This window comes from Pseudophryne corroboree (assembly GCF_028390025.1).
Source record: "Pseudophryne corroboree isolate aPseCor3 chromosome 3 unlocalized genomic scaffold, aPseCor3.hap2 SUPER_3_unloc_3, whole genome shotgun sequence".
NCBI classification, from domain to species: Eukaryota; Metazoa; Chordata; class Amphibia; order Anura; family Myobatrachidae; genus Pseudophryne; species Pseudophryne corroboree.
In genome coordinates this window covers 3,091,613-3,117,010 of record NW_026967519.1, presented here as the reverse complement: position 1 = coordinate 3,117,010, position 25,398 = coordinate 3,091,613, and the positions used below count along the sequence as shown (strand labels likewise).

The 25,398-nt window shown below is 46.5% G+C and overlaps 2 protein-coding genes across 4 annotated transcripts in view; one reads left to right on the top strand and one right to left on the bottom strand.

Annotated features, from left to right (window-relative positions):
- Positions 1 to 25,398, bottom strand: part of LOC134984004 (zinc finger protein 160-like) — a 174,256-nt gene that overhangs the window by 41,090 nt on the left and 107,768 nt on the right. The gene's annotated exons all lie outside the window — the stretch shown is intronic.
- On the top strand, positions 1,310 to 12,296 carry LOC134983976 (uncharacterized). Of its 3 annotated transcripts, none has more exons than XM_063949628.1 (9): positions 1,310 to 1,346; positions 3,544 to 3,600; positions 3,681 to 3,771; positions 4,221 to 4,451; positions 6,430 to 6,527; positions 6,718 to 6,814; positions 7,651 to 7,854; positions 10,578 to 10,737; positions 10,821 to 12,296. In XM_063949628.1, the coding sequence occupies exons 2-9, from the start codon at positions 3,544 to 3,546 to the stop codon at positions 11,356 to 11,358; spliced, it is 1,476 nt and encodes a 491-aa protein (XP_063805698.1). In that variant the 5' UTR covers positions 1,310 to 1,346; the 3' UTR covers positions 11,359 to 12,296. The 3 variants fall into 3 exon arrangements, with proteins under 3 accessions (XP_063805698.1, XP_063805696.1, XP_063805697.1); XM_063949626.1 differs by having other exon boundaries at positions 3,511 to 3,600; XM_063949627.1 differs by lacking the exon at positions 1,310 to 1,346 and adding an exon at positions 1,360 to 3,440.

Below are 25,398 nucleotides of genomic sequence, written 5' to 3'. Positions count from 1 at the left end.
GCATCAAAAGAATTTGAGAGAAGAAAATTCATTTGATTTGTGCATGCGCAAAAAGCCTGTTTGTGCATGCGCAACACTTCTGCAGCGTGGCCGGCCGGGAATGGTACTGGGGGGCAGGACCTGAATAAAGATCGGGAACCCATCAAATGTTTAACATTCTATGGTGGCCAACATCAGAATCCTGCCATCGGAAACACTAACATAAAATAAAAAACATTGATTGTTTCAAACCATCGTGTTCCGATGTCCATCCCTAATCTGCGGGAAGACAGGTGCAAGTCGCATCAAAAACCAACATATGTATGGATTGGACGCACATGTGTTTGCACGCTGTTGTGAGCACCTGAAGAGTGATTTGACGCAATTTCTGCTCCACCAACTGGTGTAGTACTCCTTCTGCATAAGCTGCAATGCGTACCTGTGTAGAGGCGCATGCAATATCTTCTGTGAGATAGGGACGTATTCTAGGATTTTTTTTTTTAGATGTGTTGAAAAGGTTTTGGATACTGGCTGAATTTGGATGCCCAAAAATTCAAAGAGGACACCAAGGCAGAGAGTGCGACAGGTGAGGGACCCATGTGCAGTCTCCGTCCAAGACCCATTCTCTTAGCTGGCAGTGCAGTAGTCTTTAAGCATGAGCGTCACTAGTAGAGTGTAGTGCGCATGCGCAGGTCTTAGGGAAAATGGTGCAGCGGCCATTTTCCCGAAGACCTGCTACATTGCGCTACATACACTAATTTGCATAACTAGTGTATGTAGCACAGTATATTCCAATTATATCGAGAGAATTAGGACACAGTAAACACTATTAACCTGGCTGAAGTGGCACTATCATAGGGCACAATAGTCTGCTCCACCTGTATGAAATGGTTTAAAAAACAAGTCACAGACATTTAATAACTGCTTATATAAATGTCATTACTTGATGTCACTTACAGTCACATCAGCAAGAAAATGTCTCCTCTCTGCTGCTTCTATCTTAGCCAGATGCCAATACAGTGTTCCCAGGTTGTGCGTTCCACCCGACTTCCTGGTTGTGCGTTCCACCCGACTTCCTGGTTGTGCGTTCCACCTCCCTTGAACCCTTTATTATTTGTGGTATAATTGGGATTGATAATAGGGACTGTGGGTATTATACCTCAGTGCGTGCTGCGGCTGTCAGCCTGGAGTGAGGCGGGCTCCAGCGGACATCGCAGGGGTAAAGAAAAATACAAGATAGTGTTGGACCGCAAACCCCGGAAGTGTGGTGGAACGCAAACCTCCTGGCGGAAGTGGATCCGCGGAGCACCTAGGGTCAACTTCCTGTTCCGGTATGTTAGTTAATAGGGGCAGGGAAGCTTCTGTCGGTAAGCCATAACTTCTATCTGTAATGCGCTGTGATATGAGAGCAGTGTAGGCGGAGTAGATAGCATTGCTGTTACTAATTGGCATGCCAGGCCGGTCATTAGGGAGCAGAGTGCAGGAGGGGATGAGCCTGTCTTCATTGGTTTCTGGTTGTGATTTATGTAGGGGAGGTGTGGCCAGTGTATAAAGCTGAGAGTATAAGAGCCCAGTACCTGGTTGCACCTTTGCAGAGCCCACTCTCTGGTTGCACAATGCAGAGCACAGTCCCTGGTTCACAATTCAGCCCTTACTTTCAGAGCGCACTCCCTTTTGGCACAACTCAAGAGTCTTGTGCTGGGTATTGCAGGTCCAATTGGTCCAGTTTAGCCATATATCAGCTGGTCACTATTTGGGCCAGTGTGACCATAGATGGTCCAGTTCCTATTACCCAGTGTAGCCATAGATTGCCTACGACCCTTGGGGATAGTGTTGCTATAGATGGCCCACTCCTTGTTTGCCCATTGTGACCATAGATTGCCTAATCCCATTGGGACAGTGTCACCGGACAGTCCACTTGTGGCCATAGATGGCCTGGTCCTTGAGTGGCCAGTGTGACTGTAGATTGCCTTGGCCCTGGTAGGACAGTGTAGCATATACCCTTTTGACCAAGCATGGCCATAGATAACCGAAGACTTCTTGTGACCAGTGTAGCTAAATATCATACACTGTCTCTGGTGGCCCATCTTGCCCTATAGAGTGTAGCCTTTGGTGGCACAGAGGCATTACTTACCTCCTCTTATGCCCCTCATGAGACTCCACTTCCTCCCCTGCATTAAACTCTTCCAGACAATCAGAAATTAATGCAGGACAAGTAGCTGATCAATGTGATCAGTAGTACAGACTGGTAGTGATCAACTTTCTTCTCCTACTAAGGAACGTCTGAGAACAGGTCCATGACCCAGATGGGGCAGTCACTGATCTATTCCCTTAGATTGGCGTACTTGGGGAGGAGGTGTAGCTTGGCTCATTTCCGCTCCATTAGCCTTCTTGTGGCTGGAAGATTGAGGCAGAATTAATAAGGGTCTTCAAGATCTCAAGCAAATATTATTAACCTTTTATTTATAATGTTACGAGGTGTGCACAGCACTGTACAGCGATAACAACCTGGCCTCCAATATGGAGGACTGACAGCCATTATGAGCTGTGTGCAGTAGAAATCAAGGCTTCCAAAGAAAGGGACATCTGAGTTGAAGGCATCTGGGAAGGTGCTATAAGCATTAAGGTTGCCAGGTCTTTAACTCTGTATGCTCACAAAATGAATATGTTGGATGGTCGTTTTACTTTAGGGGTGCTCCTAGCGTAAAGGATGTCTTAGGCATCCTCTTTTAATGAGGATTACCATTTTTAGAGGGGTTGTCCCAGTTCTTCGTCCCCTAGACTAGTTTATCTGTGCAGTGCTCTCCAAGCTTCAGCTGTCCCTACTTTTACTGGGTCCATGGTAGAAGAGCTGGCTGAGAGCCACAGGGAATGATGCACTGATAGACATGAGAGGCAGTTCCTGATTGGACATTTAGTGAATGCATGTTCATGAATGTTGGTTCAGCCACAAAATGGCTGCCTCCACTAAGTCGCAGTTAGCCTTTTAAGCAGACTTCCTGCTATGCTTACATCCCAATAATGACCTCTCGTTATGTAGGCAATCTTAATTAAATTCCATATCGCCAGTCTTTAGTCTAAATACATTGTGTCCTGCACCTTCATGCTCTCATCGCCTGCCTGACACCTCCGGTGCAATCTTGTGACGCAACTGACGATCAGGCACTTATCACGTTCCCCCAGATTCTTGTCCAGCCATAGAACTGACCCGCGTGTGCAGGGAAACAAGCAGGCAGTTGTGTTCATTCTACCACTCTGCACCAATCACAACCCGTGCAGTTCCTCTTTCCAGTACTGATACGGACCAGAGTGTGCTAGAAGCACCAGAGCAGAGAGTGACACTCCAGAGGGGAAAGTGGAACTGCACGGGTTGTGACAGGTGCAGGGTGCTAGAATGGACACTTGTCAGTCTACAAACATGCTGAAATCCTAAATGGACAATAATTGTGAATACTTAGCAGGTAGGTTCGCTGTAAGGAACAATGCAGCAATAGACCTTCATGTATATTTTCCTTGCAACTCCATCCTCAGTTCCACCGTCTGTTACTTCTCCTCTGACCACAGATGGACAGCAAGCGATGTAGAAATGAAGATGACGTAAAGCCATCGCAGGATTTGCAGGTAGATACCTGCACTGGTTATCGCGCTCTTGTGTTCCAGTGTTGTCCTTCATGAGTTACGTTATGTCTTGCAATATCTAGGGTGATGTTCGGAGGGATGTGAGAGCCGAGAATGGCCAGGAGACATATGTGAGGATTAAGGAGGAGGAAATATCCACAGATATCAGCACAGGTACTAAGTACAGAACAGAGTCACATATTCTCCTTGTTCTGTCCAGCAATCTCTTATCTTATCAGAATCTCTTATCAGTCTGTCAGTACAGACTAATGAGGGAACAGCAGGCCAGGAAAGGCTCGGTTTTTGCCCAACCTCCCCTCTCACACTCATAGAGTGGAGTTATAGCACTGTCTCTCTGCCGGACAACAGTACACCCTCTAGTAGGATAGGGATGGCCTTCACCCTAAATTGAGGCTACTTAGGTAAGTGGTTAATTGCACAGCGGAGAAACAGAAGTTCCCGCCTACCCATCCCATTTAGTAAATAGAATATAATCTAACCAACTGAGGTGTTTCCCGGTGGAGAGTAACAAGCTGACCTCCTCTTCATCGCTTCCAGAAAAAAAAAACTCTTTGGGAGGAACATGGGGCGGCAAGCACTAACGTCGTGTCTGTTGTTGGCAGGCTCCATGGACCAGGGACCTCAGCAGCGGACCAGGGCTAACTCAGCAATGCACCGAGAGTACGAAGAGGCCCCTCCAGCAAAGAAACGGGCATCCTTCACACGCCGCTCTGGCTCCTCTGGACGGCAGCCCAGGGGGAAGGCGGCAGAGGCAGCAGCGCGCATCACTGCCAGTGTGCCGGAACCAGAGGCCGCTGGACGTGACCAGGGAACGTCCGGTGCTGAAGATCCAGGTGAGACTGATCAGGGAATCCCTGGGGTACTAATCTGTGCAGGTAGCATCATGCCAGACCCCAGCCTCCTTCTTGCACCAGTGCTGTTTGCCTCCCTTCTCCTGCCTTCTCTGAGTGCCAGCCCTTTACCACTCTCTTACCACTTAAGGTGTCAACACTGCCTCTTAGGCATGGTCATCGACAGCTCTACCATTGATGGTTGGGTGCTTGTGTAGAGTGCAGCCACATCTAGAACATCGAACCTCTGCGCCCAATTTGCAGCATCAGGGGGCCACCTTCGATGGCCACATCACTTGCCACTGGCCGTCAATGGCTTTCAAACCATCAATGGTCATCCTCATTCCCTCCCCCAGGACCTAAACATCCTTCACATTCCCTGCCTTGAAAACTATCCACTAGTCATTACACCCCAGGTCCACTCGCTGTTCCTCCCACTGTCCCTCCTTACCTTTCACTGCCCTTCCATCCACAAGCCTCTGCTTATAGCACCAGCCTGGGTCTATCTGTGCCATCAGTGGGGGTGGGAGGGACAACTGCGGATGTGTACTCTTGTGCCAACATACCAGTGGGTACAGGGCTTTGCCAGAGCACTTTCAGGGAGATGGCAAAGGGTGAATATGTAGATACGTTATCCATAATGGCAGCTGGGAGGAAGGAGGAAGAGAACTTAGCCAGCAGATGGCAGGTCACGGACAGGACTCCAAAACCTAGGACTAGTGGCTACTACAAAATCACACCGGGAATGACATTAATGTTTTATAATACATGTACCCTACCAGCACATGAATCCCACCAGCAGTTTCCCATTGCAGAACTTTCTGCACTAGGAGAAGAATCCAAAAGGGTTCCAGGTATGTTCAGGCTATCTGCCTATGACACTATAGATCAGAGACTGTGCAGTGATCAGTACCAGTCTTCTAGCACTACAGATTGTGATTGGCTGTGGCACTCTTAACATGTAGTCTTCTTTTAGAGCACGCCCCATTTCGGGAAGTCAGTGGTTCTATTCACTGACAAGTTTAGCTCAAAATAAACTTTAAACAAAAGTGAAGCCCTGGGCACAGAAATTGTTCCGTGGTTATGATGGGTATGGTTCGTTGGGTCAACCCAACTTAGGTTGACAGTCATTAGGTCGACCACTATTGGTCGACATGCATTAGGCCGACAGGGTAACTAGGTTGACATGGTCATTAGGTCTACCTGTACTAGGTCGACAGGTCAAAAGGTTGACGTGAGTTTTTAAACTTTTTTTGTGTCGTTTTCTTGGTAAAGTGACGGGGAACCCCAATTAGTGCATGGTGTCCCCTCGCATGGCTCGCTACGCTCGCCATGCTTCGGGCAAGGTTACCGTTCCCAATTGTAGTCCACATGGATCGTAAAGTATGAAAAAGTCAAAAAAAAAATTGGAAAACTCATGCTGACCTTTTGACCTGTCGACCTAGTACAGGTCGACCTAGTGACCATGTCCACCTAATGACTGTCGACCTAACGACCGTATCCCGTTATGATGGGCCAAAGAATCTTTCAAGGCCAACGTATGGTCCCTAATTGTCCCTCAGATGAATGGGCACTATGCCTTTGATTGCACAGTTAGAAATATAGGGCCTTCGTCTGTGTCAGGCGCTATATCATCCATATCAGCGATATATCATCCAGCTTGCACCCGTCCCGGACTAGCTGCAAGAGGTCTGGCTGGGACAGGCCCCCCCCCCCCCACACACACATACCTCTCCATGGTCCATCCACACATCCAGGTGGCCCCTAATAATACACACATCATTAAACACATATAAACAAGGCTTTAAAACGCTTTTCCTTATACACACTCTCTCTGAAGTACTACTTACTCTCTACAACTCTGCAGGACATGGTGGCAATTAACTAACCATTAACACTACAGTGGTGCCTCGTTATAACGCAGCTATGTAACATCGCTCACAGGTATTTTCTGGCCACAGTCACTGTGTGTCTCCTACAGATGGGGCCAGTAACAGGAATACCCCAGAGAGATGTCCCCGTCCTCTTTATTCCCAGGACCATACAGAGGAGAATCACACTGTCCCCCAGGATTACCAGGTAGGTGAGATTACGGTTTCTGATAACAGTTTACAAGTGACTTGCATTGACGCTGCATAGGTATATATAGAGTTGCAGTAATAGAATATCTATAGGTGTATACTGTAGCTATGAGATCCGTCTGTGTTACTGAAATAGTAAAATTATAGTTAAGTATTAATGTTTTGTGGAACAAATATTTTTTTTCTAGGTTGAAGACCTGAGTGATTTCAATATTGTTATTAAAGAAGAGATTAAGGAGGGGAGGGCAATTAAGGAAGAGGAAATCCCTATAGATATCAGCACAGGTGAGCAATACACAGTATATACAGAAAGTAGTCATTTCCTTAAGGTCTTATTGTACGCCGTAGCTTGTCAGTACAAACGTACTGATTCAGATAATGTAGAGATAAACAGACTATATATATATATATATATATATATATATATTGGACTGGCCCACTGGAGTGCTCCACTGCCTGAGGCCCTGCCCCCTCCCCTAAGGGTCAAGTTCTAGACCATGCATTGAAATTAGACATTGTTTTTCTATTAGAGGGTCATTTACCTGCTGGAGCAGGACCATTGATAAGTATGGGTGCTTGGGTCACATCTATAGAAAATACACCACACGCCCCCTGTCCCCTCCTCTTGTTGGCTGTGTGCTTGAGCATAAAGAACACCACAGTCCCCGCCAGTGATGGGAATGGCATTGTAGCTCTGCTGTCATTCGCTTACCTCCAATGAAGTCATCCCAGTGGTAAGAGCTTAGATAGTTGTATATTTTATTACAGTGGCATGTATATCGACTTCACTAGGCCACACCCCATCTAGGGACTGGACACAAATCCTAGTCATGGGTCCCACCCACTGCATCCCCCTCCCCCCCCCCCCCGCCCCGGCGGGCCCTTTATGCCCCAGTCCAGCACCGTACACGTGCATTTTCTGCTGAGCTGGCCCAGGCGAGCATATTTGAACACGTCTTGTTCCATTCCAGAACACGCTACACGCATCAGCGCGGTTAGAACACACATTGCACCACAATAGCGACACGTTTTGAGCACAGTCTCATTGGTTGGAGAAGCATAGGCCTATGCCTTTAGCACACGTGTGGATGTAACAAGAAGGCTTCCATGTTTTCCCACAGGAAGCTGGCGGCAAAGAGAGAGAGGGGTGACCAAGATGGATCTGGAGAAGCTGGCCAGCGCCATGCAGCTGCACCCAAACCTGTTTGACTCCTCCCACCCCCTCCATTACAATAAGTACAAGAGGGACGAGAGCTGGGAATCCATTTGCAGGGCCCTCGTGCCCAATTGGGAGTTCATGAGCAAGCTGGAGAAGATTGAGAAAGGTAATTGTCTGACCACTTACGGTGCTGGTTTCCATGTACATATCAGCTCCACCTAGTAATAGTTTATCATGCATGTGCCTAGTCTTATTACATATATGTCTTCCTAGCACCATGCGTAATGTGTGAGCACCAGGCTGTACATTCAGTATTCCATTTTGCATAAATGTGCATCTTCATCACGCAGACACACACAACTCACATTGAATTTACAGTCACACCATCCATTGGTATTCTGACGGTCGACATAGCAACCACATAAAATGCGTGCAAAGAAATGATCACATAGGTTAAATCAAGACTCTAAAGGTAATAAACATAACACTGCTATAAATAGCGCGTTCCACATATATTACATTCTGTACTGCACGTATAAATAGTGCGTTTCACATATATTACATTCTGTACTGTACATATAAACTGCGCATTTCATATGTTACATTCTGTGCTGTACATATAAAAAGCACGTTTCAAATATATTACATTCTGTACATAAAAATAGCGCGTTTCACATATATTCTGTACATATAAATAGCACGTTTCACATATATTATATTCTGTACATATAAATAGCACGTTTCACATATACAGGTTGAGTATCCCTTATCCAAAATGCTTGGGACCAGAGGTATTTTGGATATCGGATTTTTCCGTATTTTGGAATAATTGCATACCATAATGAGATATTATGGTGATGGGACCCATGTCTAAGCACAGAATGTATTTATGTTACATATACACCTTATACACACAGCTTGAAGGTAATTTTAGCCAATATTTTCAATAACTTAGTGCACTAAAAAAAGTGTGTGTACATTCACACAATTCATTTATGTTCCATATACACCTTATACACACAGCCTGAAGTTCATTTAATACAATATTTTTAATAACTTTGTGTATTAAACAAAGTTTGAGTACATTGAGCCACAGAAAACAAAGATTTCACTATCTCACTCTCACTCAAAAAAGTCCGTATTTCGGAATATTCCGTATTTCGGAATATTTGGATATGGGATACTCAACCTGTATTGTATTCTGTACATATAAATAGTGCGTTTCACATATATTTCACTCTGTACATATAAATAGCGCGTTTCACATATATTTTATTCTGCACTGTACATATAAATAGTGTGTTTCACATATATTATATTCTGTACATATAAATAGTAAGTTTCACATATATTCTGTACATATAAATAGCGCGTTTCACATACATTTCATTCTGTACATATAAATAGCGCATTTCACATTATTACATTCTGTACTGCACGTATAAATAGCACGTTTCACATATATTACATTCTGTACTGTACATATAAACAGCGCATTTCATATATGTTACATTCTGTACTGTACATATAAAAAGCACGTTTCAAATATATTACATTCTGTACATATAAATAGCGCGTTTCACATATATTATGTACATATAAATAGCGCATTTCACATTATATATTTCGTTCTGTACATATAAATAGCGCGTTTCACATATATTATATTCTGTACTGTACATATAAATAGTACGTTTCACATATTCTGTACATATAAATAGCGCGTTTCACATATATTTCATTCTGTACATAGAAATAGCGCGTTTCACATATATTATGTACATATAAATAGCGCATTTCACATTATATATTTCATTCTGTGCATATAAATAGCGCGTTTCACATATATTATATTCTGTACTGTACATATAAATAGTACGTTTCACATATTCTGTACATATAAATAGCGCGTTTCACATATATTTCATTCTGTACATAGAAATAGCGCGTTTCACATATATTACATTCTGTACTGCACGTATAAATAGCACGTTTCACATATATTACATTCTGTACTGTACATATAAACAGCGCATTTCATATATGTTACATTCTGTACTGTACATATAAAAAGCATGTTTCACATATATTACATTCTGTACATATAAATAGCGCGTTTCACATATATTATGTACGTATAAATAGCGCATTTCACATATATTTCATTCTGTACATATAAATAGCGCGTTTCACATATATTTTATTCTGTACTGTACATATAAATAGTACGTTTCACATATTCTGTACATATAAATAGCGCGATTCACATATATTTCATTCTGTACATAGAAATAGCGCGTTTCACATATATTACCTTCTGTACTGCACGTATAAATAGAACGTTTCACATATATTACATTCTGTACTGTACATATAAACAGCGCATTTCATATATGTTACATTCTGTACTGTACATATAAAAAGCATGTTTCACATATATTACATTCTGTACATATAAATAGCGCGTTTCATATATATTATAATCTGTAGATATAAATAGCGTGTTTCACATATATTTAATTCTGTACATATAAATAGCGTGTTTCACATATATTTTATTCTGTACATATAAATAGCGTGTTTCACATATATTTTATTCTGTACTGTACATATAAATAGTGCGTTTCACATATATTATATTCTGTTCATATAAATAGCGCGTTTCACATATATTTCATTCTGTACATATAAATAGCGCGTTTCACATATATTTTATTCTGTTCTGTACATATAGATAGCGCGTTTCACATATATTATATTCTGTACATGTAAATAGCGCGTTTCACATATATTTCATTGTGTACGTATAAATAGCACGTTTCACATATATTACATTCTGTACTGTACATGTATATATTTCTATATACACACTGTTTTATGGCTCTACAGACAGAGAGTTGCACGTGAAGTGGCGGTCACTTAAGGATCGCTTCCGGAAAGATCTGCAGGCTATCACATCTGCTCCAAGTGGCTCAGTACCAAAGAAGATACACACTCACCCTCTGTTTAAACAATTGATGTTTCTGAAGCCAAGTATGGAGCTCCGTGGGTAAGTAGCCATCTTGATGCATGGTCATATATTAGTTAAAATAAGAAATATGATCTCATTCGTTTTTTATTTCATTGCTAAAGGACTTCAGGCAGAGATGAGTCCACCAATGCGTCGGGCAGTGTGGAGGATGATGCCATGATCGCCTCAGAAGGAGAAGCGCAGAGTGTTTCAGGACTGTCGACAGACGATCCGCCTACTTCCACAGTGGAAGCAGAAGTGCCGTCTCCTCACGTCCCGCCCCCCAGGCCGCCGGTCGCACGCTCACAGAGGAAAAATAAGAAACGGATCGTAGACACGGACGTCCACACGGCTGCGCTGGTCAATATTATTGACAGCTTGAAGAGCCAGTTACAGGGCTACATAGAGAAGCAAAGGGTGGCCACCCTGCCGCCCCCAAAAGACGAGGACGAGGCGTCCATGTTTTGCAAAAGCCTGATAGGGAATGTACGGAGTGTAGCCCCGGACCGACTGCTAAATTTGAAAATTTCAATGATGAATTTAATTCACCATCATCTCAGTGCCCCTTATCCCCCGCCAACGTATCCACTGTACTCTCCGCCTAGCCACCCTTCCTACGGCACTCATTTCTATACACACAACATGAGCCAGCAGAATTAATCACCCTTATTACAGTAGGTGGCCCGCCTTTAGCTGAACCCTACTCCCAACTGTACAGGTCGCACTCTTACCCCTACCCCCGTCATTCTCATAGCGTAGCTCCTGTGGATAAACCGCCCCTGGGAGAGTCCATTGATGCTATCTGCTGCCCCACCCGTCTTGTTATCAACATCAACTGTAATACACATCTCCCTAGGTGATTATTTTTCTATAACGCTTACGTGCCTCTGCAAACATGGCTCTTTTTTAGATATACAGTATTTTATTGCATAACCAACGGTGGTCACTTATCTAGGGGATTGACGACTATGCAGTGACCTCTGTAGACCCTACCTACCTCTCTGGATTCTCATCTGAAGTCTAATATGCAATTTCAGGAGAATGTACTGTATTTTGTGAACACTGGTTGGCAAAATCTGCACTATTTTTCATATACACTATATACTGCAGTTCCTGTGTAAGATAAGTTATCAGTGGAGAACGTCAGACGACACGGTGCAGTTCGTAAACTCTATTCAAAATTTTAATATTGTGTGGAAAAATTTTTTTATAACTAACCTTCGAAAGTATCCCCTTGACCAGGTGTTCTATATTTTTTACTATGCTTATGTAATAAGAGGGGAAAACACATATACAGTGTATATACAACAAAACCACGAGTCTATTATGAATTGTGTTGTACGTTTTCCGCAGCAGAGAGTGCGTAGAATTCAGAGTAAGGCCTCTCATGGGCAACTAATGGCTACTTATGGTATTTCAGACCATACGGGTGCAAAGACAATACTGAGATGGATATAGTAGACCTGGTCACAGACCACTGTATGAAAGTAAAAAAATAAGTTTTTACCTATGTGAAGACAATAAATAATGATGTAAAATGCAGCAAACACATAAAATGTCTATAGATATAAAGTATGTGAATAAAATAACATTTTTAACTTTTTTTTTATCATTGCACATTTTCAGTCTATAGATTTAAAGCAATCATTCAAATACTGATAATGTAGACGTAAGAAAGCAATTATGGGTTAATATATGAAATACACCTGTGCTGGAGAGATTGGAAGCTCCAAAATCAACAGGAAAGTTGGATTTTCACGTGCAACAATTCCACAGGTGTACCACAATTGCAACACCACTGTGGCCAACAACTACAAAAAAATACCCTCTCTGGCCCCATTGCTGACCCCTAGACACAAGGCTCTGGTCATCGCCTGGGTTCGTGAACATCACCCGACGCAATGTCCCCCTCAGCGGCTGGCCTGGGACCGGGTAATCAGGTGCCCATTCCCGCCCCTCCCTCTCAACACCCCTGAACGCACTACTTGTAGGCACAGGTGTCAGGGCATGCAGACACTTGTGTTTCTCCAGCCATTTTTGGTACCTTACCTTGCTGTTAACTTTTCTCTAACGTCCTAAGTGGATGCTGGGGACTCCGTAAGGACCATGGGGAATAGCGGCTCCGCAGGAGACTGGGCACATCTAAAGAAAGCTTTAGGACTATCTGGTGTGCACTGGCTCCTCCCACTATGACCCTCCTCCAAGCCTCAGTTAGATCTCTGTGCCCGAACGAGAAGGGTGCACACTAGGGGCTCTCCTGAGCTTCTTAGTGAAAGTTTTAGTTTAGGTTTTTTATTTTCAGTGAGACCTGCTGGCAACAGGCTCACTGCATCGAGGAACTAAGGGGAGAAGAAGCGAACTCACCTGCGTGCAGAGTGGATTGGGCTTCTTAGGCTACTGGACATTAGCTCCAGAGGGACGATCACAGGCCCAGCTTGGATGGGTCCCAGAGCCGCGCCGCCGGCCCCCTTACAGAGCCAGAAGGCAGAAGAGGTCCGGAAAATCGGCGGCAGAAGACGTCCTGTCTTCAACAAGGTAGCGCACAGCACTGCAGCTGTGCGCCATTGCTCTCAGCACACTTCACACTCCGGTCACTGAGGGTGCAGGGCGCTGGGGGGGGCGCCCTGAGATGCAATAATAAACACCTTGGATGGCAAAAAATGCATCACATATAGCTCCTGGGCTATATGGATGCATTTAACCCCTGCCAAAATACATAAAAAAACGGGAGATAAGGCCGCCGATAAGGGGGCGGAGCCTATCTCCTCAGCACACTGGCGCCATTTTCCCTCACAGCTCCGTTGGAGGGAAGCTCCCTGGCTCTCCCCTGCAGTCACTACACTACAGAAAGGGTTAAAAAAGAGAGGGGGGCACAAATTAGGCGCAGTGTTAACTATACAGCAGCTATAAGGGGAAAAACACTTATATAAGGTTATCCCTGTATATATATAGCGCTCTGGTGTGTGCTGGCAAACTCTCCCTCTGTCTCCCCAAAGGGCTAGTGGGGTCCTGTCCTCTATCAGAGCATTCCCTGTGTGTGTGCTGTATGTCGGTACTTTTGTGTCGACATGTATGAGGAGAAAAATGATGTGGAGACGGAGCAGATTGCCTGTAATAGTGATGTCACCCCCTAGGGGGTCGACACCTGAGTGGATGAACTGTTGGAAGAAATTACGTGACAGTGTCAGCTCTGTATAAAAGACAGTGGTTGACATGAGACAGCCGGCTACTCAGCTTGTGCCTGTCCAGACGTCTCATAGGCCGCCAGGGGCTCTAAAGCGCCCGTTACCTCAGATGGCAGATATAGATGCCGACACGGATACTGACTCCAGTGTCGACGGTGAAGAGACAAATGTGACTTCCAGTAGGGCCACACGTTACATGATTGAGGCAATGAAAAATGTTTTACACATTTCTGATAATACGAGTACCACCAAAAAGGGGTATTATGTTCGGTGAGGAAAAACTACCTGTAGTTTTCCTGAATCTGAGAAATTAAATGAGGTGTGTGATGATGCGTGGGTTTCCCCCGATAACAACTGATAATTTCTAAAATGTTATTGGCATTATATCCTTTCCCGCCAGAGGTTAGGGTGCGTTGGGAAACACCCCCTAGGGTGGATAAAGCGCTCACACGCTTGTAAGGGCTCTATCCTCTCCTGAGATGGCCGCCCTTAAGGATCCTGCTGATAGAAAGCAGGAGGGTATCCTAAAATGTATTTACATACATACTGGTGTTATACTGCGACCAGCAATCGCCTCAGCCTGGATGTGCAGTGCTGGGTTGGCGTGGTCGGATTCCCTGACTGAAAATATTGATACCCTAGATAGGGACAGTATATTTTTGCCTATAGAGCATTTGAAACATGCATTTCTATATATGCGTGATGCACAGCGGAATATTTGCCGACTGGCATCAAGTCTAAGTGCGTTGTCCATTTCTACCAGTAGAGGGTTATGGACACGTCAGTGGTCAGGTGATGCGTATTCCAAACGGCATTTGGAAGTATTGCCATATTAAGGTTATTTGGGGTCGGTCTTTCAGACCTGGTGGCCACGGCAACAGCTGGGAAATCCACGTTTGTACCCCAGGTCGCCTCTCAACATGAGAAGACGCCGTATTATCTGGCGCAGTCTTTTCGTGGATAAGCGGGCAAAAGGTTCCTCATTTCTGCCCCGTGACAGAGGGAGAGGAAAAAGGCTGCAGAAATCAGCCAGTTCCCAGGAACAGAAACCCTCTCCCGCCTCTGCCAAGCCCTCAGTATACGCTGGGGCTTTACAAGCAGAATCAGGCACGGTGGGTGGCCCGTCTCAATGAATTTCAGCGCGCAGTGGGCTCACTCGCAAGTAGACCCCTGGATCCTTCAGGTGATATCTCAGGGGTACAAATTAGAATTCGAGACGTCTCCCCCTCGCCGTTTCCTAAAGTCGGCTTTACCGATGTCTCCTTCTGACAGGGAGACAGTTTTGGAAGCCATTCACAAGCTGTATTCCCAGCAGGTGATAATCAAGATACCCCTCCTGCAACAGGGAACGGGGTATTATTCCACACTGTTGTGGTACCGAAGCCGGACGGCTCGGTGAGACCGATTCTAAATCTAAAATCTTTGAACACTTACATACAGAGGTTCAAATTCAAGATTGAGTCACTCAGAGCAGTGATTGCGAACCTGGAAGAAGGGGACTACATGATGTCTCGGGACATCAAGGATGCTTACCTTCATGTCAAAATTTACCCTTCTCACCAAGGGTACCTCAGGTTTATGGTACAGAACTGTCACTATCAGTTCAGACGCTGCCGTATGGATGGTCCACGGCACCCCGGGTCTTTACCAAGGTAATGGCCGAAATGATGATATTCCTTCAAAGGAAGGAAATTTTAGTTATCCCTTACTTGGACAATTCCCTGATAAGGGTAAGATCCAGGGAACAGTTGGAGGTCGGTGTAGCACTATCTCAGGTAGTGTTGCTGCAGCACAGTTGGATTCTCAATATTCCAAAATCGCAGCTGGTTCCGACGACTTGTCTTCTGTTCCTAGGGATGATCCTGGACACAGTCCAGAAAAAGGTGTTTCTCCCGGAGGAGAAAGCCAGGGAGTTATCCGAGCTAGTCAGGAACCTCCTAAAACCGAGCCAAGTCTCAGTGCGTCAATGCACAAGGGTTCTGGGTAAAATGGTGGCTTCCTATGAAGCAATCCCATTCGGCAGATTCCACGCAAGAACTTTCCAGTGGGACCTGCTGGACAAATGGTCCGGGTCGTATCTTCAGATGCATCAGCGGATAACCCTGTCACCAAGGACAAGGGGTCCCTCCTGTGGTGGTTGCAGAGTGCTCATCTTCTAGAGGGCCGCAGATTCGGCATTCAGGACTGGGTCCTGGTAACCACGGATGCCAGCCTGCGAGGCTGGGGAGCAGTCACACAGGGAAGGAATATCCAGGACTTATGGTCAAGCCTGGAGACATCACTTCACATAAATATCCTGAAGCTAAGGGACATTTACAATGCTCTAAGCTTAGCAAGACCTCTGCTTCAAGGTCAGCCGGTGTTGATCCAGTCGGACAACATCACGGCAGTCACCCACGTAAACAGACAGGGTGGCACAAGAAGCAGGAGGGCAATGGCAGAAGCTGCAAGGATTCTTCGCTGGGCGGAAAATCATGTGATAGCACTGTCAGCAGTATTCATTCCGGGAGTGGACAACTGGGAAGCAGACTTCCTCAGCACGACCTCCACCCGGGAGAGTGGGGACTTCACCCAGAAGTCTTCCACATGATTATAAACCGTTGGGAAAAACTCGACAGGTATTGCGCCAGGTCCAGGGACCCTCAGGCAATAACTGTAGACGCTCTGGTAACACCGTGGGTGTACCAGTCAGGGTATGTGTTCCCTCCTCTGCCTCTCATACCCAAGGTACTGAGATTGATAAGATGGAGAGGAGTAAGCACTATATTCGTGGCTCCGGATTGGCCAAGAAGGACTTGGTAACCGGAACTTCAAGAGATGCTCACGGAGGATCCGTGGCCTCTACCTCTAAGAAGGGACCTGCTCCAGCAAGGACCCTGTCTGTTCCAAGACTTACCGCGGCTGCGTTTGACGGCATGGCGGTTGAACGCCGGATCCTGAAGGAAAAAAGGCATTCCGGATGAAGTCATCCCTATCCTGATCAAAGCCAGGAAGGATGTAACCGCAAAAACATTATCACCGCAATTGGCGAAAATATGTTGCGTGGTGCGAGGCCAGTAAGGCCCGACGGTGGAAATTCAACTGGGTCGATTCCTACATTTCCTGCAAACAGGAGTGTCTATGGGCCTGAAATTGGGGTCCATTAAGGTTCAAATTTCGGCCCTGTCAATTTTCTTCCAAAAAGAACTAGCTTCAGTCCCTGAAGTTCAGACGTTTGTAAAAGGGGTACTGCATATACAGCCTCCTTTTGTGCCTCCAGTGGCACTTTGGGATCTCAATGTAGTTTTGGGTTCCAAAAGTCACATTGGTTTGAACCACTTAAATCTGTGGACTTAAAATATCTCACATGGAAAGTGGTCATGCTGTTGGCCCTGGCCTGGGCCAGGCGCGTGTCAGAATTGGCGGCTTTATCCTGAAAAAGCCCTTATCTGATGTTCCATTCGGACAGGGCGGAATTGAGGACTCGTCCTCAGTTTCTCCCTAAGGTGGTTTCAGCGTTTCACCTGAACCAACCTATTTGTGGTGCCTGCGGCTACTAGGGACTTGGAGGACTCCAAGTTGCTAGACGTTGTCAGGGCCCTGAAAATATATGTTTCCAGGAGGGCTGGAGTCAGGAAATCTGACTCGCTGTTTATCCTGTATGCACCCAACAAGCTGGGTGCTCCTGCTTCTAAGCAGACTATTGCTCGTTGGATTTGTAGTACAATTCAGCTTGCACATTCTGTGGCAGGCCTGCCACAGCCAAAAATCTGTAAATGCCCACTCCACAAGGAAGGTGGGCTCATCTTGGGCGGCTGCCCAAGGGGTCTCAGCTTTACAACTTTGCCGAGCAGCTACTTGGTCAGGAGCAAATACGTTTGTAAAATTCTACAAAATTGATATCCTGGCTGAGGAGGACCTGGAGTTCTCTCATTTGGTGCTGCAGAGTCATCCGCACTCTCCCGCCCGTTTGGGAGCTTTGGTATAATCCCCATGGTCCTTACGGAGTCCCCAGCATCCACTTAGGACGTTAGAGAAAATAAGAATTTACTTACCGATAATTCTATTTCTCATAGTCCGTAGTGGATGCTGGGCGCCCATCCCAAGTGCGGATTGTCTGCAATACTTGTACATAGTTATTGTTACAAAAATCGGGTTATTATTGTTGTGAGCCATCTTTCAGAGGCTCCTCTGTTATCATGCTGTTAACTGGGTTCAGATCACAGGTTATACGGTGTGATTGGTGTGGCTGGTATGAGTCTTACCCGGGATTCAAAATCCTTCCTTATTGTGTACGCTCGTCCGGGCACAGTATCCTAACTGAGGCTTGGAGGAGGGTCATAGTGGGAGGAGCCAGTGCACACCAGATAGTCCTAAAGCTTTCTTTAGATGTGCCCAGTCTCCTGCGGAGCCGCTATTCCCCATGGTCCTTACGGAGTCCCCAGCATCCACTACGGACTATGAGAAATAGAATTATCGGTAAGTAAATTCTTATTTTAGTGCACCAGAGATGAAATGTTTAAAACCGAATTTCTACCGCTAGTACCCTATCAGTGCTTGAGTGCGGGAAGAGCCCCAGTACTATTGGCACTAGGGCTGGTTATGCTTAGGAGTGGAGCCCTTACAGCTTTTTTTTGCAGGCCAGACCCCTCTAGGGAACCCAGCCCTGGTGTCGGCAAGCCTAGGACTGGTGGAATGATGATATGTACTTACCCATCACACTGTGTTCCTACCCTCTATGGTTTCACCAGCCCTGGCTGGTAAAGCCTAGTGCTGGTTAGTAGAAAATCACCTATGTCCTCACGAGTTTTCCATTACCAGCATGTTTCATGGGCTAGGGCTGGTTAGCAATTCTGAAGGGTACAACGTGCCATTTTATCTTTTCTTCACTTTCTCTTACGTCCTAGAGGATACTGGGGTCCACATTAGTACCATGGGGTATAGACGGGTCCACCCGGAGCCATTGGCAATTCAAGAGTTTTAGAGTGTGGGCTGGCTCCTTCCTCTATGCCCCTCCTACCAGACTCAGTTTAGAAAATGTGCCCGGAGGAGTCGGTCACAGCTACGGGAGTTCTACAGAGCTTTTCTAGTAAAAGTTATTTTAGAGTTTATTCTTTTACAGGAGGCTGTTGGCAACAGCCTGCCTGCAGCGAGGGACTAAGGGGGGGAGCAGTGTCCGCCCTGCGGGGTCTGAGCCACTGACTCCGCTGACTGGGCACTGAGCTCCAGAGGGGTCGGAACGGTCTCCGCCACAGAGGGCCGCTCGCAACAGCAGCATGCCGCTAACCCCTTACAGAGCTGAAGAAGTGAGTTAGTCACCGACCCCTCTAGCAAGCGGGGGGCGGGCGGTGTGAAGATGGCGGCAACGGGGATGGAGCGCAGTACTAACTGCGCTCCTGGGAAAGTACCAGAGGCACATAGTGCGGCGCTGTGAGGTGCGCCCTGGGCCAGCACTTACCCCCACACTGGTCAACAAGCCTGTCGGGTTCCGCGGATCTCAGCCATCAAATTTCCTCAAGCCAGTATAAAAATCTGAAGAGCGGGAAGACAGCGCCATTAAGCGGGTGGAGCTTCTCAGAGCGGACCCAGCAGCGTTCCAGCGCCATTTTCCTGCCTGCACAGTGCTGGATGGAAGAACAGGTCCCTCCACAGCAGCTCCATCTGACTGTACACGGTACCAGGGGGCTGTAGAAGGGAGGGGAGGCTGTAAAACTACTGTGTCTCCTATTAAGGGACACAGTCTGCGCTGGTAAGGTGTTGCCTTTTACTAAAAGCGCTGTTTTATGGGTTGGCTCCAATCTCTGTGTCTCTTGCCATTCTTAGGGGGGAAACTCTGTCTGCCCCCACCTGTGTGTGTGTGTGGAGTGTTGATGGTCTCCTTTAGCTATGTAGAGGGACACTGTGTCATATGCTGCAGAAGATTTATCCTCCCAGGAAGATCCCATTCCATGTAATCAGGTTAGCACTGGTTTAGCACAGATTCCAGCAAGGGAACCAGAGTGGTTTTCCTCTATCAAAACTTGGATTTCTCCGATTTCTGACAGGGTTGCTAGTAATGAATCTGCAACCCAGGTATTACAGAGCTCTATGGCTGTATGGCCTATGTCTGGTACCTCAGGACACCCATGCTATATACCCCCACAAACGTGCGCTTGTGTATGTCACATAAGATGACACGGATACCGATTCTACACTACAGATGGTGATGGGGATGTGTTGCGGGGTTCCGCATCTCTTGCAAGGGGGGTGCAATTATTGATAGAGGCTGTCAGGGATGTGTTAAATGTTAATGATACCACACCTGAGCAGGTTGAGGAGGCTTTTTTCACTGATAATAAAAAAGCCTCGCTAACCTTCCCTGCGTCAAAGGAGTTGAATGCTATATTTGAAAAAGCATGGGAAAACCCTGAGAGAAAGTTCCAGATCCCTAAAAGGGTTCAGATGGCTTTTCCTTTCCCTGAGCAGGATAGGAAAAAGTGGGAAAACCCTCCGATTGTTGACGCATCTGTGTCCAGACTCTCAAAGAAGGTGGTTTTGCCTGTTCCGGGATCTACCACCTTAAAGGAGCCGGCAGATAGAAAAATTGATAACACGCTTAAATCAATGTATACTTCCTCTGGGGCCATATTACGTCCCACTATTGCTAGTGCATGGATTGCCAAAGCAATAGTGAAGTGGTCGGCTACCTTGCTTGAGGATTGGGATACGATGGATAGGGATGACGTTGCATCGTATTTACGCAACATTCATGATTTTGCAGGTTTTATGGTAGAATCCATGAAAGACCTGGGTTCCATGGCTGCGGGAATTTCTTCCATGTCTGTTTCAGCTCATTGGGGACTGTGGCTGCGCCACTGGTTGGCCGACGCGGAATCCAGAAGAAGTGTGGAGTCGCTACCCTATACAGGTCAGGCTCTCTTTGGGGAAGCTCTAGACGCGTGGATATCCACCGCTACAGCGGGTAAGTCCTTCACCGCAGTCCTTTCGGCCTAACAAGCCTAGAAAGGCCAGAACCGCTGCGTGCGAAAAAACCGCTGCGTGCGAACAGGTTAAAATGACCCCCATTGTGCCGGTACCACCTCACATGCTGAACAAAGGTTACTATTCGAACCTTTTTGTGGTACCGTAACCGGATTCTTCGGTCAGGCCCATTCTGAACCTAAAATCATTGAATCCCTTTCTAAAGGAGTTCAAGTTCAAGATGGAGTCTCTCAGGGCGGTGATATCAGGTCTGGAAGAGGGGGAATTCCTGGTATCTCTGGATATCAAGGATGCGTACCTTCACATTCCACTCTGGCTGCCGCATCAGGCTTATCTCCGCTTCGCATTGCTGGACTGTCATTTTCAGTTCCAGGCCCTGCCATTCGGCTTCTCCACAGCACCGAGGGTGTTTACCAAGGTGGTGGCGGAAATTATTCTCCTCCGCAAGCAGGGTGTGAACATCATTCCATATCTGGACGATCTCCTGATAAAGGCATCGTCCAAGGAGAAGCTGCTGCAGTCCATTGTTCTCACAACACGACTGCTCCAGAGTCACGGTTGGACTCGGAACTTTCCAAATTCACATCTGGAACTAACCCAGAGATTGTAATTTCTGTGAATGATCCTAGATACGGAAGTGCAGCGGGTGTTTCTTCCGCAGGAAAAGGCATTGGTGGTCCATCCGTGGTCCGGGATGTCTTGAAGCCTGGGTGTCGGTTCATCAATGCATTCGCCTATTGGGAAAGATGGTGGCCTCTTACGAGGCCCTCCAGTACGGGAGGTTCCATGCTCGGACCTTCCAACTGGATCTCCTGGACAAGTGGTCGGGATCTCACCTCCACATACACCGGAGAATTCGTCTGTCGCCAAGGGCGAGGATTTCACTCCTCTGGTGGCTCCAATTGCCACACCTTCTGAAAGGCCGCAGGTTCGGGATTCAGGACTGGGTCCTGCTAATAATGGATGCGAGCCTCAGGGGCTGGGGAGCAGTCACTCATGGAGTAACCTTCCAAGGACGGTGGTCAAGCCTGGAAGCCGGCCTGCCCATCAACATTCTGGAAATAAGAGCCATCTACAACGGTCTTCTTCAGGCAGCCCCTCTTCTGAGAAATCGGGCCATTCAAGTGCAGTTGGACAACGTAACAACAGTGGCTTACATAAGCCGACAGGGTGGAACGAAGAGCAGAACGGCAATTTCAGAGGTGACAAGAATACTCCTCTGGACAGAAAAGCACGCGTTGGCGCTGTCAGCCATCTTCATTCTGGGAGTAGACACCTGGGAAGCAGACACGATCTCCATCCAGGAGAGTGGGGACTCCATCCGGAGGTGTTCAAGGAAGTAACAGATCTTTGGGGTTTACCCCAAATAGACATGATGGCCTCTCGTCTCAACAAGAAGCTTTGGTGTTATTGTTCCAGGTCGAGGGACCCACAGACAGTGGCAGTGGACGCCCTGGTGTCTCCATGGGTGTTCCAGTCAGTGTACGTGTTTCTACCACTCCCACTCATCCCAAGAATCCTAAAGCTCATAAGGAGAACAAGGGTTCAAGCGATCCTCATTGCCCCAGACTGGCCAAGAAGGGCTTGGTACGTGGACCTTCTGAATCTACTGCAAGAAGAGCCGAGGCATCTTCCTCTTCGGGAGTACCTGCTGCAGCAGGGGCCGTTCGCCTATCAAGACTTACCACGGCTACGTTTGACGGCATGGAAGTTGAGCGCCTGATTCTTGCTCGGAAGGGCATTCCGAAGAAAGTTATTCATACCCTCACACAGGCTAGGAAAGGGGTAACGTCTAAACATTACCATCGTATTTGGAAGAAATATGTCTCTTGGTGTGAGTCAAAGTAGTTTCCTACAGTGGAGTTTCAACTGGGACCTTTCCTCCTCTTCCTGCAAGCAGGAGTGGATATGGGTCTGAAGTTGGGATCTGTGAAGGTCCAGATTTCAGCCCTATCCATTTTCTTTCAGAAACAATTGGCTGCCCTACCTGAGGTTCAGACCTTTTTGAAGGGAGTTCTGCATATCCAACCTCCCTTTGTACCGCCTACGGCGCCTTGGGACCTTAACGTGGTGTTGCAGTTCCTCCAATAGGATTGGTTTGAGCCTCTACAGGAGGTAGAGCTCAAATTTCTTACTTGGAAGGCGGTCACTTTGTTGGCCTTAGCTTCTGCTAGACATGTGTCCGAGCTGGGGGCTTTATCCTGTAGAAGTCCTTACATAATCTTCCATGAAGATCGAGCTGAGCTCTGGACTCGTCAGCAGTTTCTTCCGAAGGTTATGTTGGCATTTCATATCAACCAACCTACTGACTCCTCAATTACTCAGTGCTTCGTTTTCCTGCAAATGTAGTTTGGTTCAGTACAACTTCGTTTTAGTTGAGTACTGCTTTGTTTTGTAATGTTTCAGCTGTTGCTGAGTAGTTCAAGCTAGTTGGCTTGATGTGCCCTGTACGTGTGAGCTGGTTTGAATCTCACCACTATCTGTGTATAATCCTTCTCTCGAAGTATGTCATCTCCTCGGGCACAGTTTCTAGACTGGGTCTGGTAGGAGGGGCATAGAGGGAGGAGCCAGCCCACACTCTAAAACTCTTGAAGTGCCAATGGCTCCTGGTGGACCCGTCTATACCCCATGGTACTAATGTGGACCCCAGAATCCTCTACGGACTACGAGAAAAGGATTTACCGGTAGGTACCAAAATCCTATTTTCACCTGCACAGATAATAGCTCTTTTAATCCAAGATGGGATTGTGACGTAGGGTTTTGTAAACCGACGGGGATAGTTGGGTTCTTTAACAAGGTCAAAGCAACCTTTAGTAAATGCTGTATCTTGGACTGGGAACCTGGCCCACCGACGGTCAGCAGCAGTTTCTAAACCCTGGCAAACCCGCCTCTCAGTAATGTTTCCCCTATTAGTTTGACATTACATGGGCAGAGATGAGCGGCTGGAACCTTACTGCCAAGTCTGGGTCCGAGAACGAGGACACGAGTCATCTTTCATAGGCTCTCACATGTGAATGGAACAGCCGCATGTAAGACATGCATGGACAGCACTATACAAGTCTATAAGTGGACACCTCTGGGTAGCTGTGTGTGCAGTAGTTCTCTGATGGCTCCTTCCCTGGTTCCAGCACGGATCCTACATCTTGGTCACTCCGCTATTGCCAATCACACAGGTGCCCAAGAGAGTCAGATGATGGACGAAGACTTGCTGATCCTCATGTTCTTAAGGGATTCCATGAACATCAACCATAAGTCCTCACCAGACGTGATGTAATCACTGGAGGAGCAACTAAGTGCTTCTGTTTTCTTATTTCTCCCTAAAGCAGCCAACCTTAGTCTTCAAAGCACAATAACAGTCCTGGTTTTAGTCATATCCATGCTTGAACACAGGTGAGTTAATTAGCACCTACGTTATTTTGATTTAACCATCTGTGATCAAGCCTGGATATCACTAAAACCTGCTCTGTTGTTGTGCCTTGGGGAATGAGGTTGGGAATGCCTGTAGGGGTAGGCATCAACCATCAATGGTTAACAACAGATGGTAGATGGTTTTGTATTTGATGGTGAAGATCCAATTTTTTCTCTGCCATCAATGGCACCTGTAGGCAACATTGTAGTCATGAGCACAGGAGATATAGGGTGTCGATAGCTCCTACTCTGAACCTTTTATGCGCAGGTGTGAAACTTACATTTGAGAAAAATATGCAGAAACTCTTGTTTAACCAGCTTGAGGGTGTTTGACACATGGGCCCTTTAGCCTGGCCTGGTTACGGCCAATAAACAATATCAAACGGTGTGGGGTCCCCTCACAAAAGTCCCGACAAGATCCATGCTAAGCTAGGTTGGGCTGGTCCCACTACAACAAGGATACCAGCAACCTGAGGACATATTGTTATAGTAAGACAGTCCCAATCAGTTCAGCTTTGGGCAGAAGAAGGCCCTTAGGTCTGAGCAGCATGTTGGGCAATGTGGGGAGGTCTCAGTGGTATGTGGAGGAGTTCTGGAGTACGTGTCATAGGCAAATGTGGGGTGGGGGGGGGGGGTTTCCTGGAAACCCCCCTCCTCTTGGCAAGTGACTCAAATTATGACAACAACAGCAATGGTATATAATACGATTACTAGAGCTGCCGCCACATCATGCAGTTTAAGGGACAGAGCAGAGCTGCTGCACAGGCTCAGTGGTAGCAACTTCTACCAAGTTTGCTGAGTGTGTGGATCTGAGTCCTCAATCAGTACACTGAACCAGAGAGTAGCTGCCAGGAAGAAGAGACAGTAGCTTTACCAAGAGGTGGGAGAACATGTGCTTAGAAACTGCAGTACTGGTTCTATTATGTTTGAGTGTTTATTTATTATAGTATGTTTAACTTTTCTCTAACGTCCTAGTGGATGCTGGGGACTCCGTAAGGACCATGGGGAATAGACGGGCTCCGCAGGAGACATGGGCACTTTAAGAAAGAATTTAGATTCTGGTGTGCTCTGGCTCCTCCCTCTATGTCCCTCCTCCAGACCTCAGTTTGAATCTGTGCCCGGACGAGCTGGGTGCTGTTTAGTGAGC

Bases quoted from the DNA above. Each gene is read 5' to 3' on its own strand.
- LOC134983976 (XM_063949628.1), top strand. From the start codon at position 3,544: ATGGACAGCAAGCGATGTAGAAATGAAGATGACGTAAAGCCATCGCAG. The intron at 7,855-10,577 runs GTAATTGTCTGA...ATGGCTCTACAG, and splicing joins GCTGGAGAAGATTGAGAAAG to ACAGAGAGTTGCACGTGAAG. The intron at 10,738-10,820 runs GTAAGTAGCCAT...TCATTGCTAAAG, and splicing joins CCAAGTATGGAGCTCCGTGG to GACTTCAGGCAGAGATGAGT.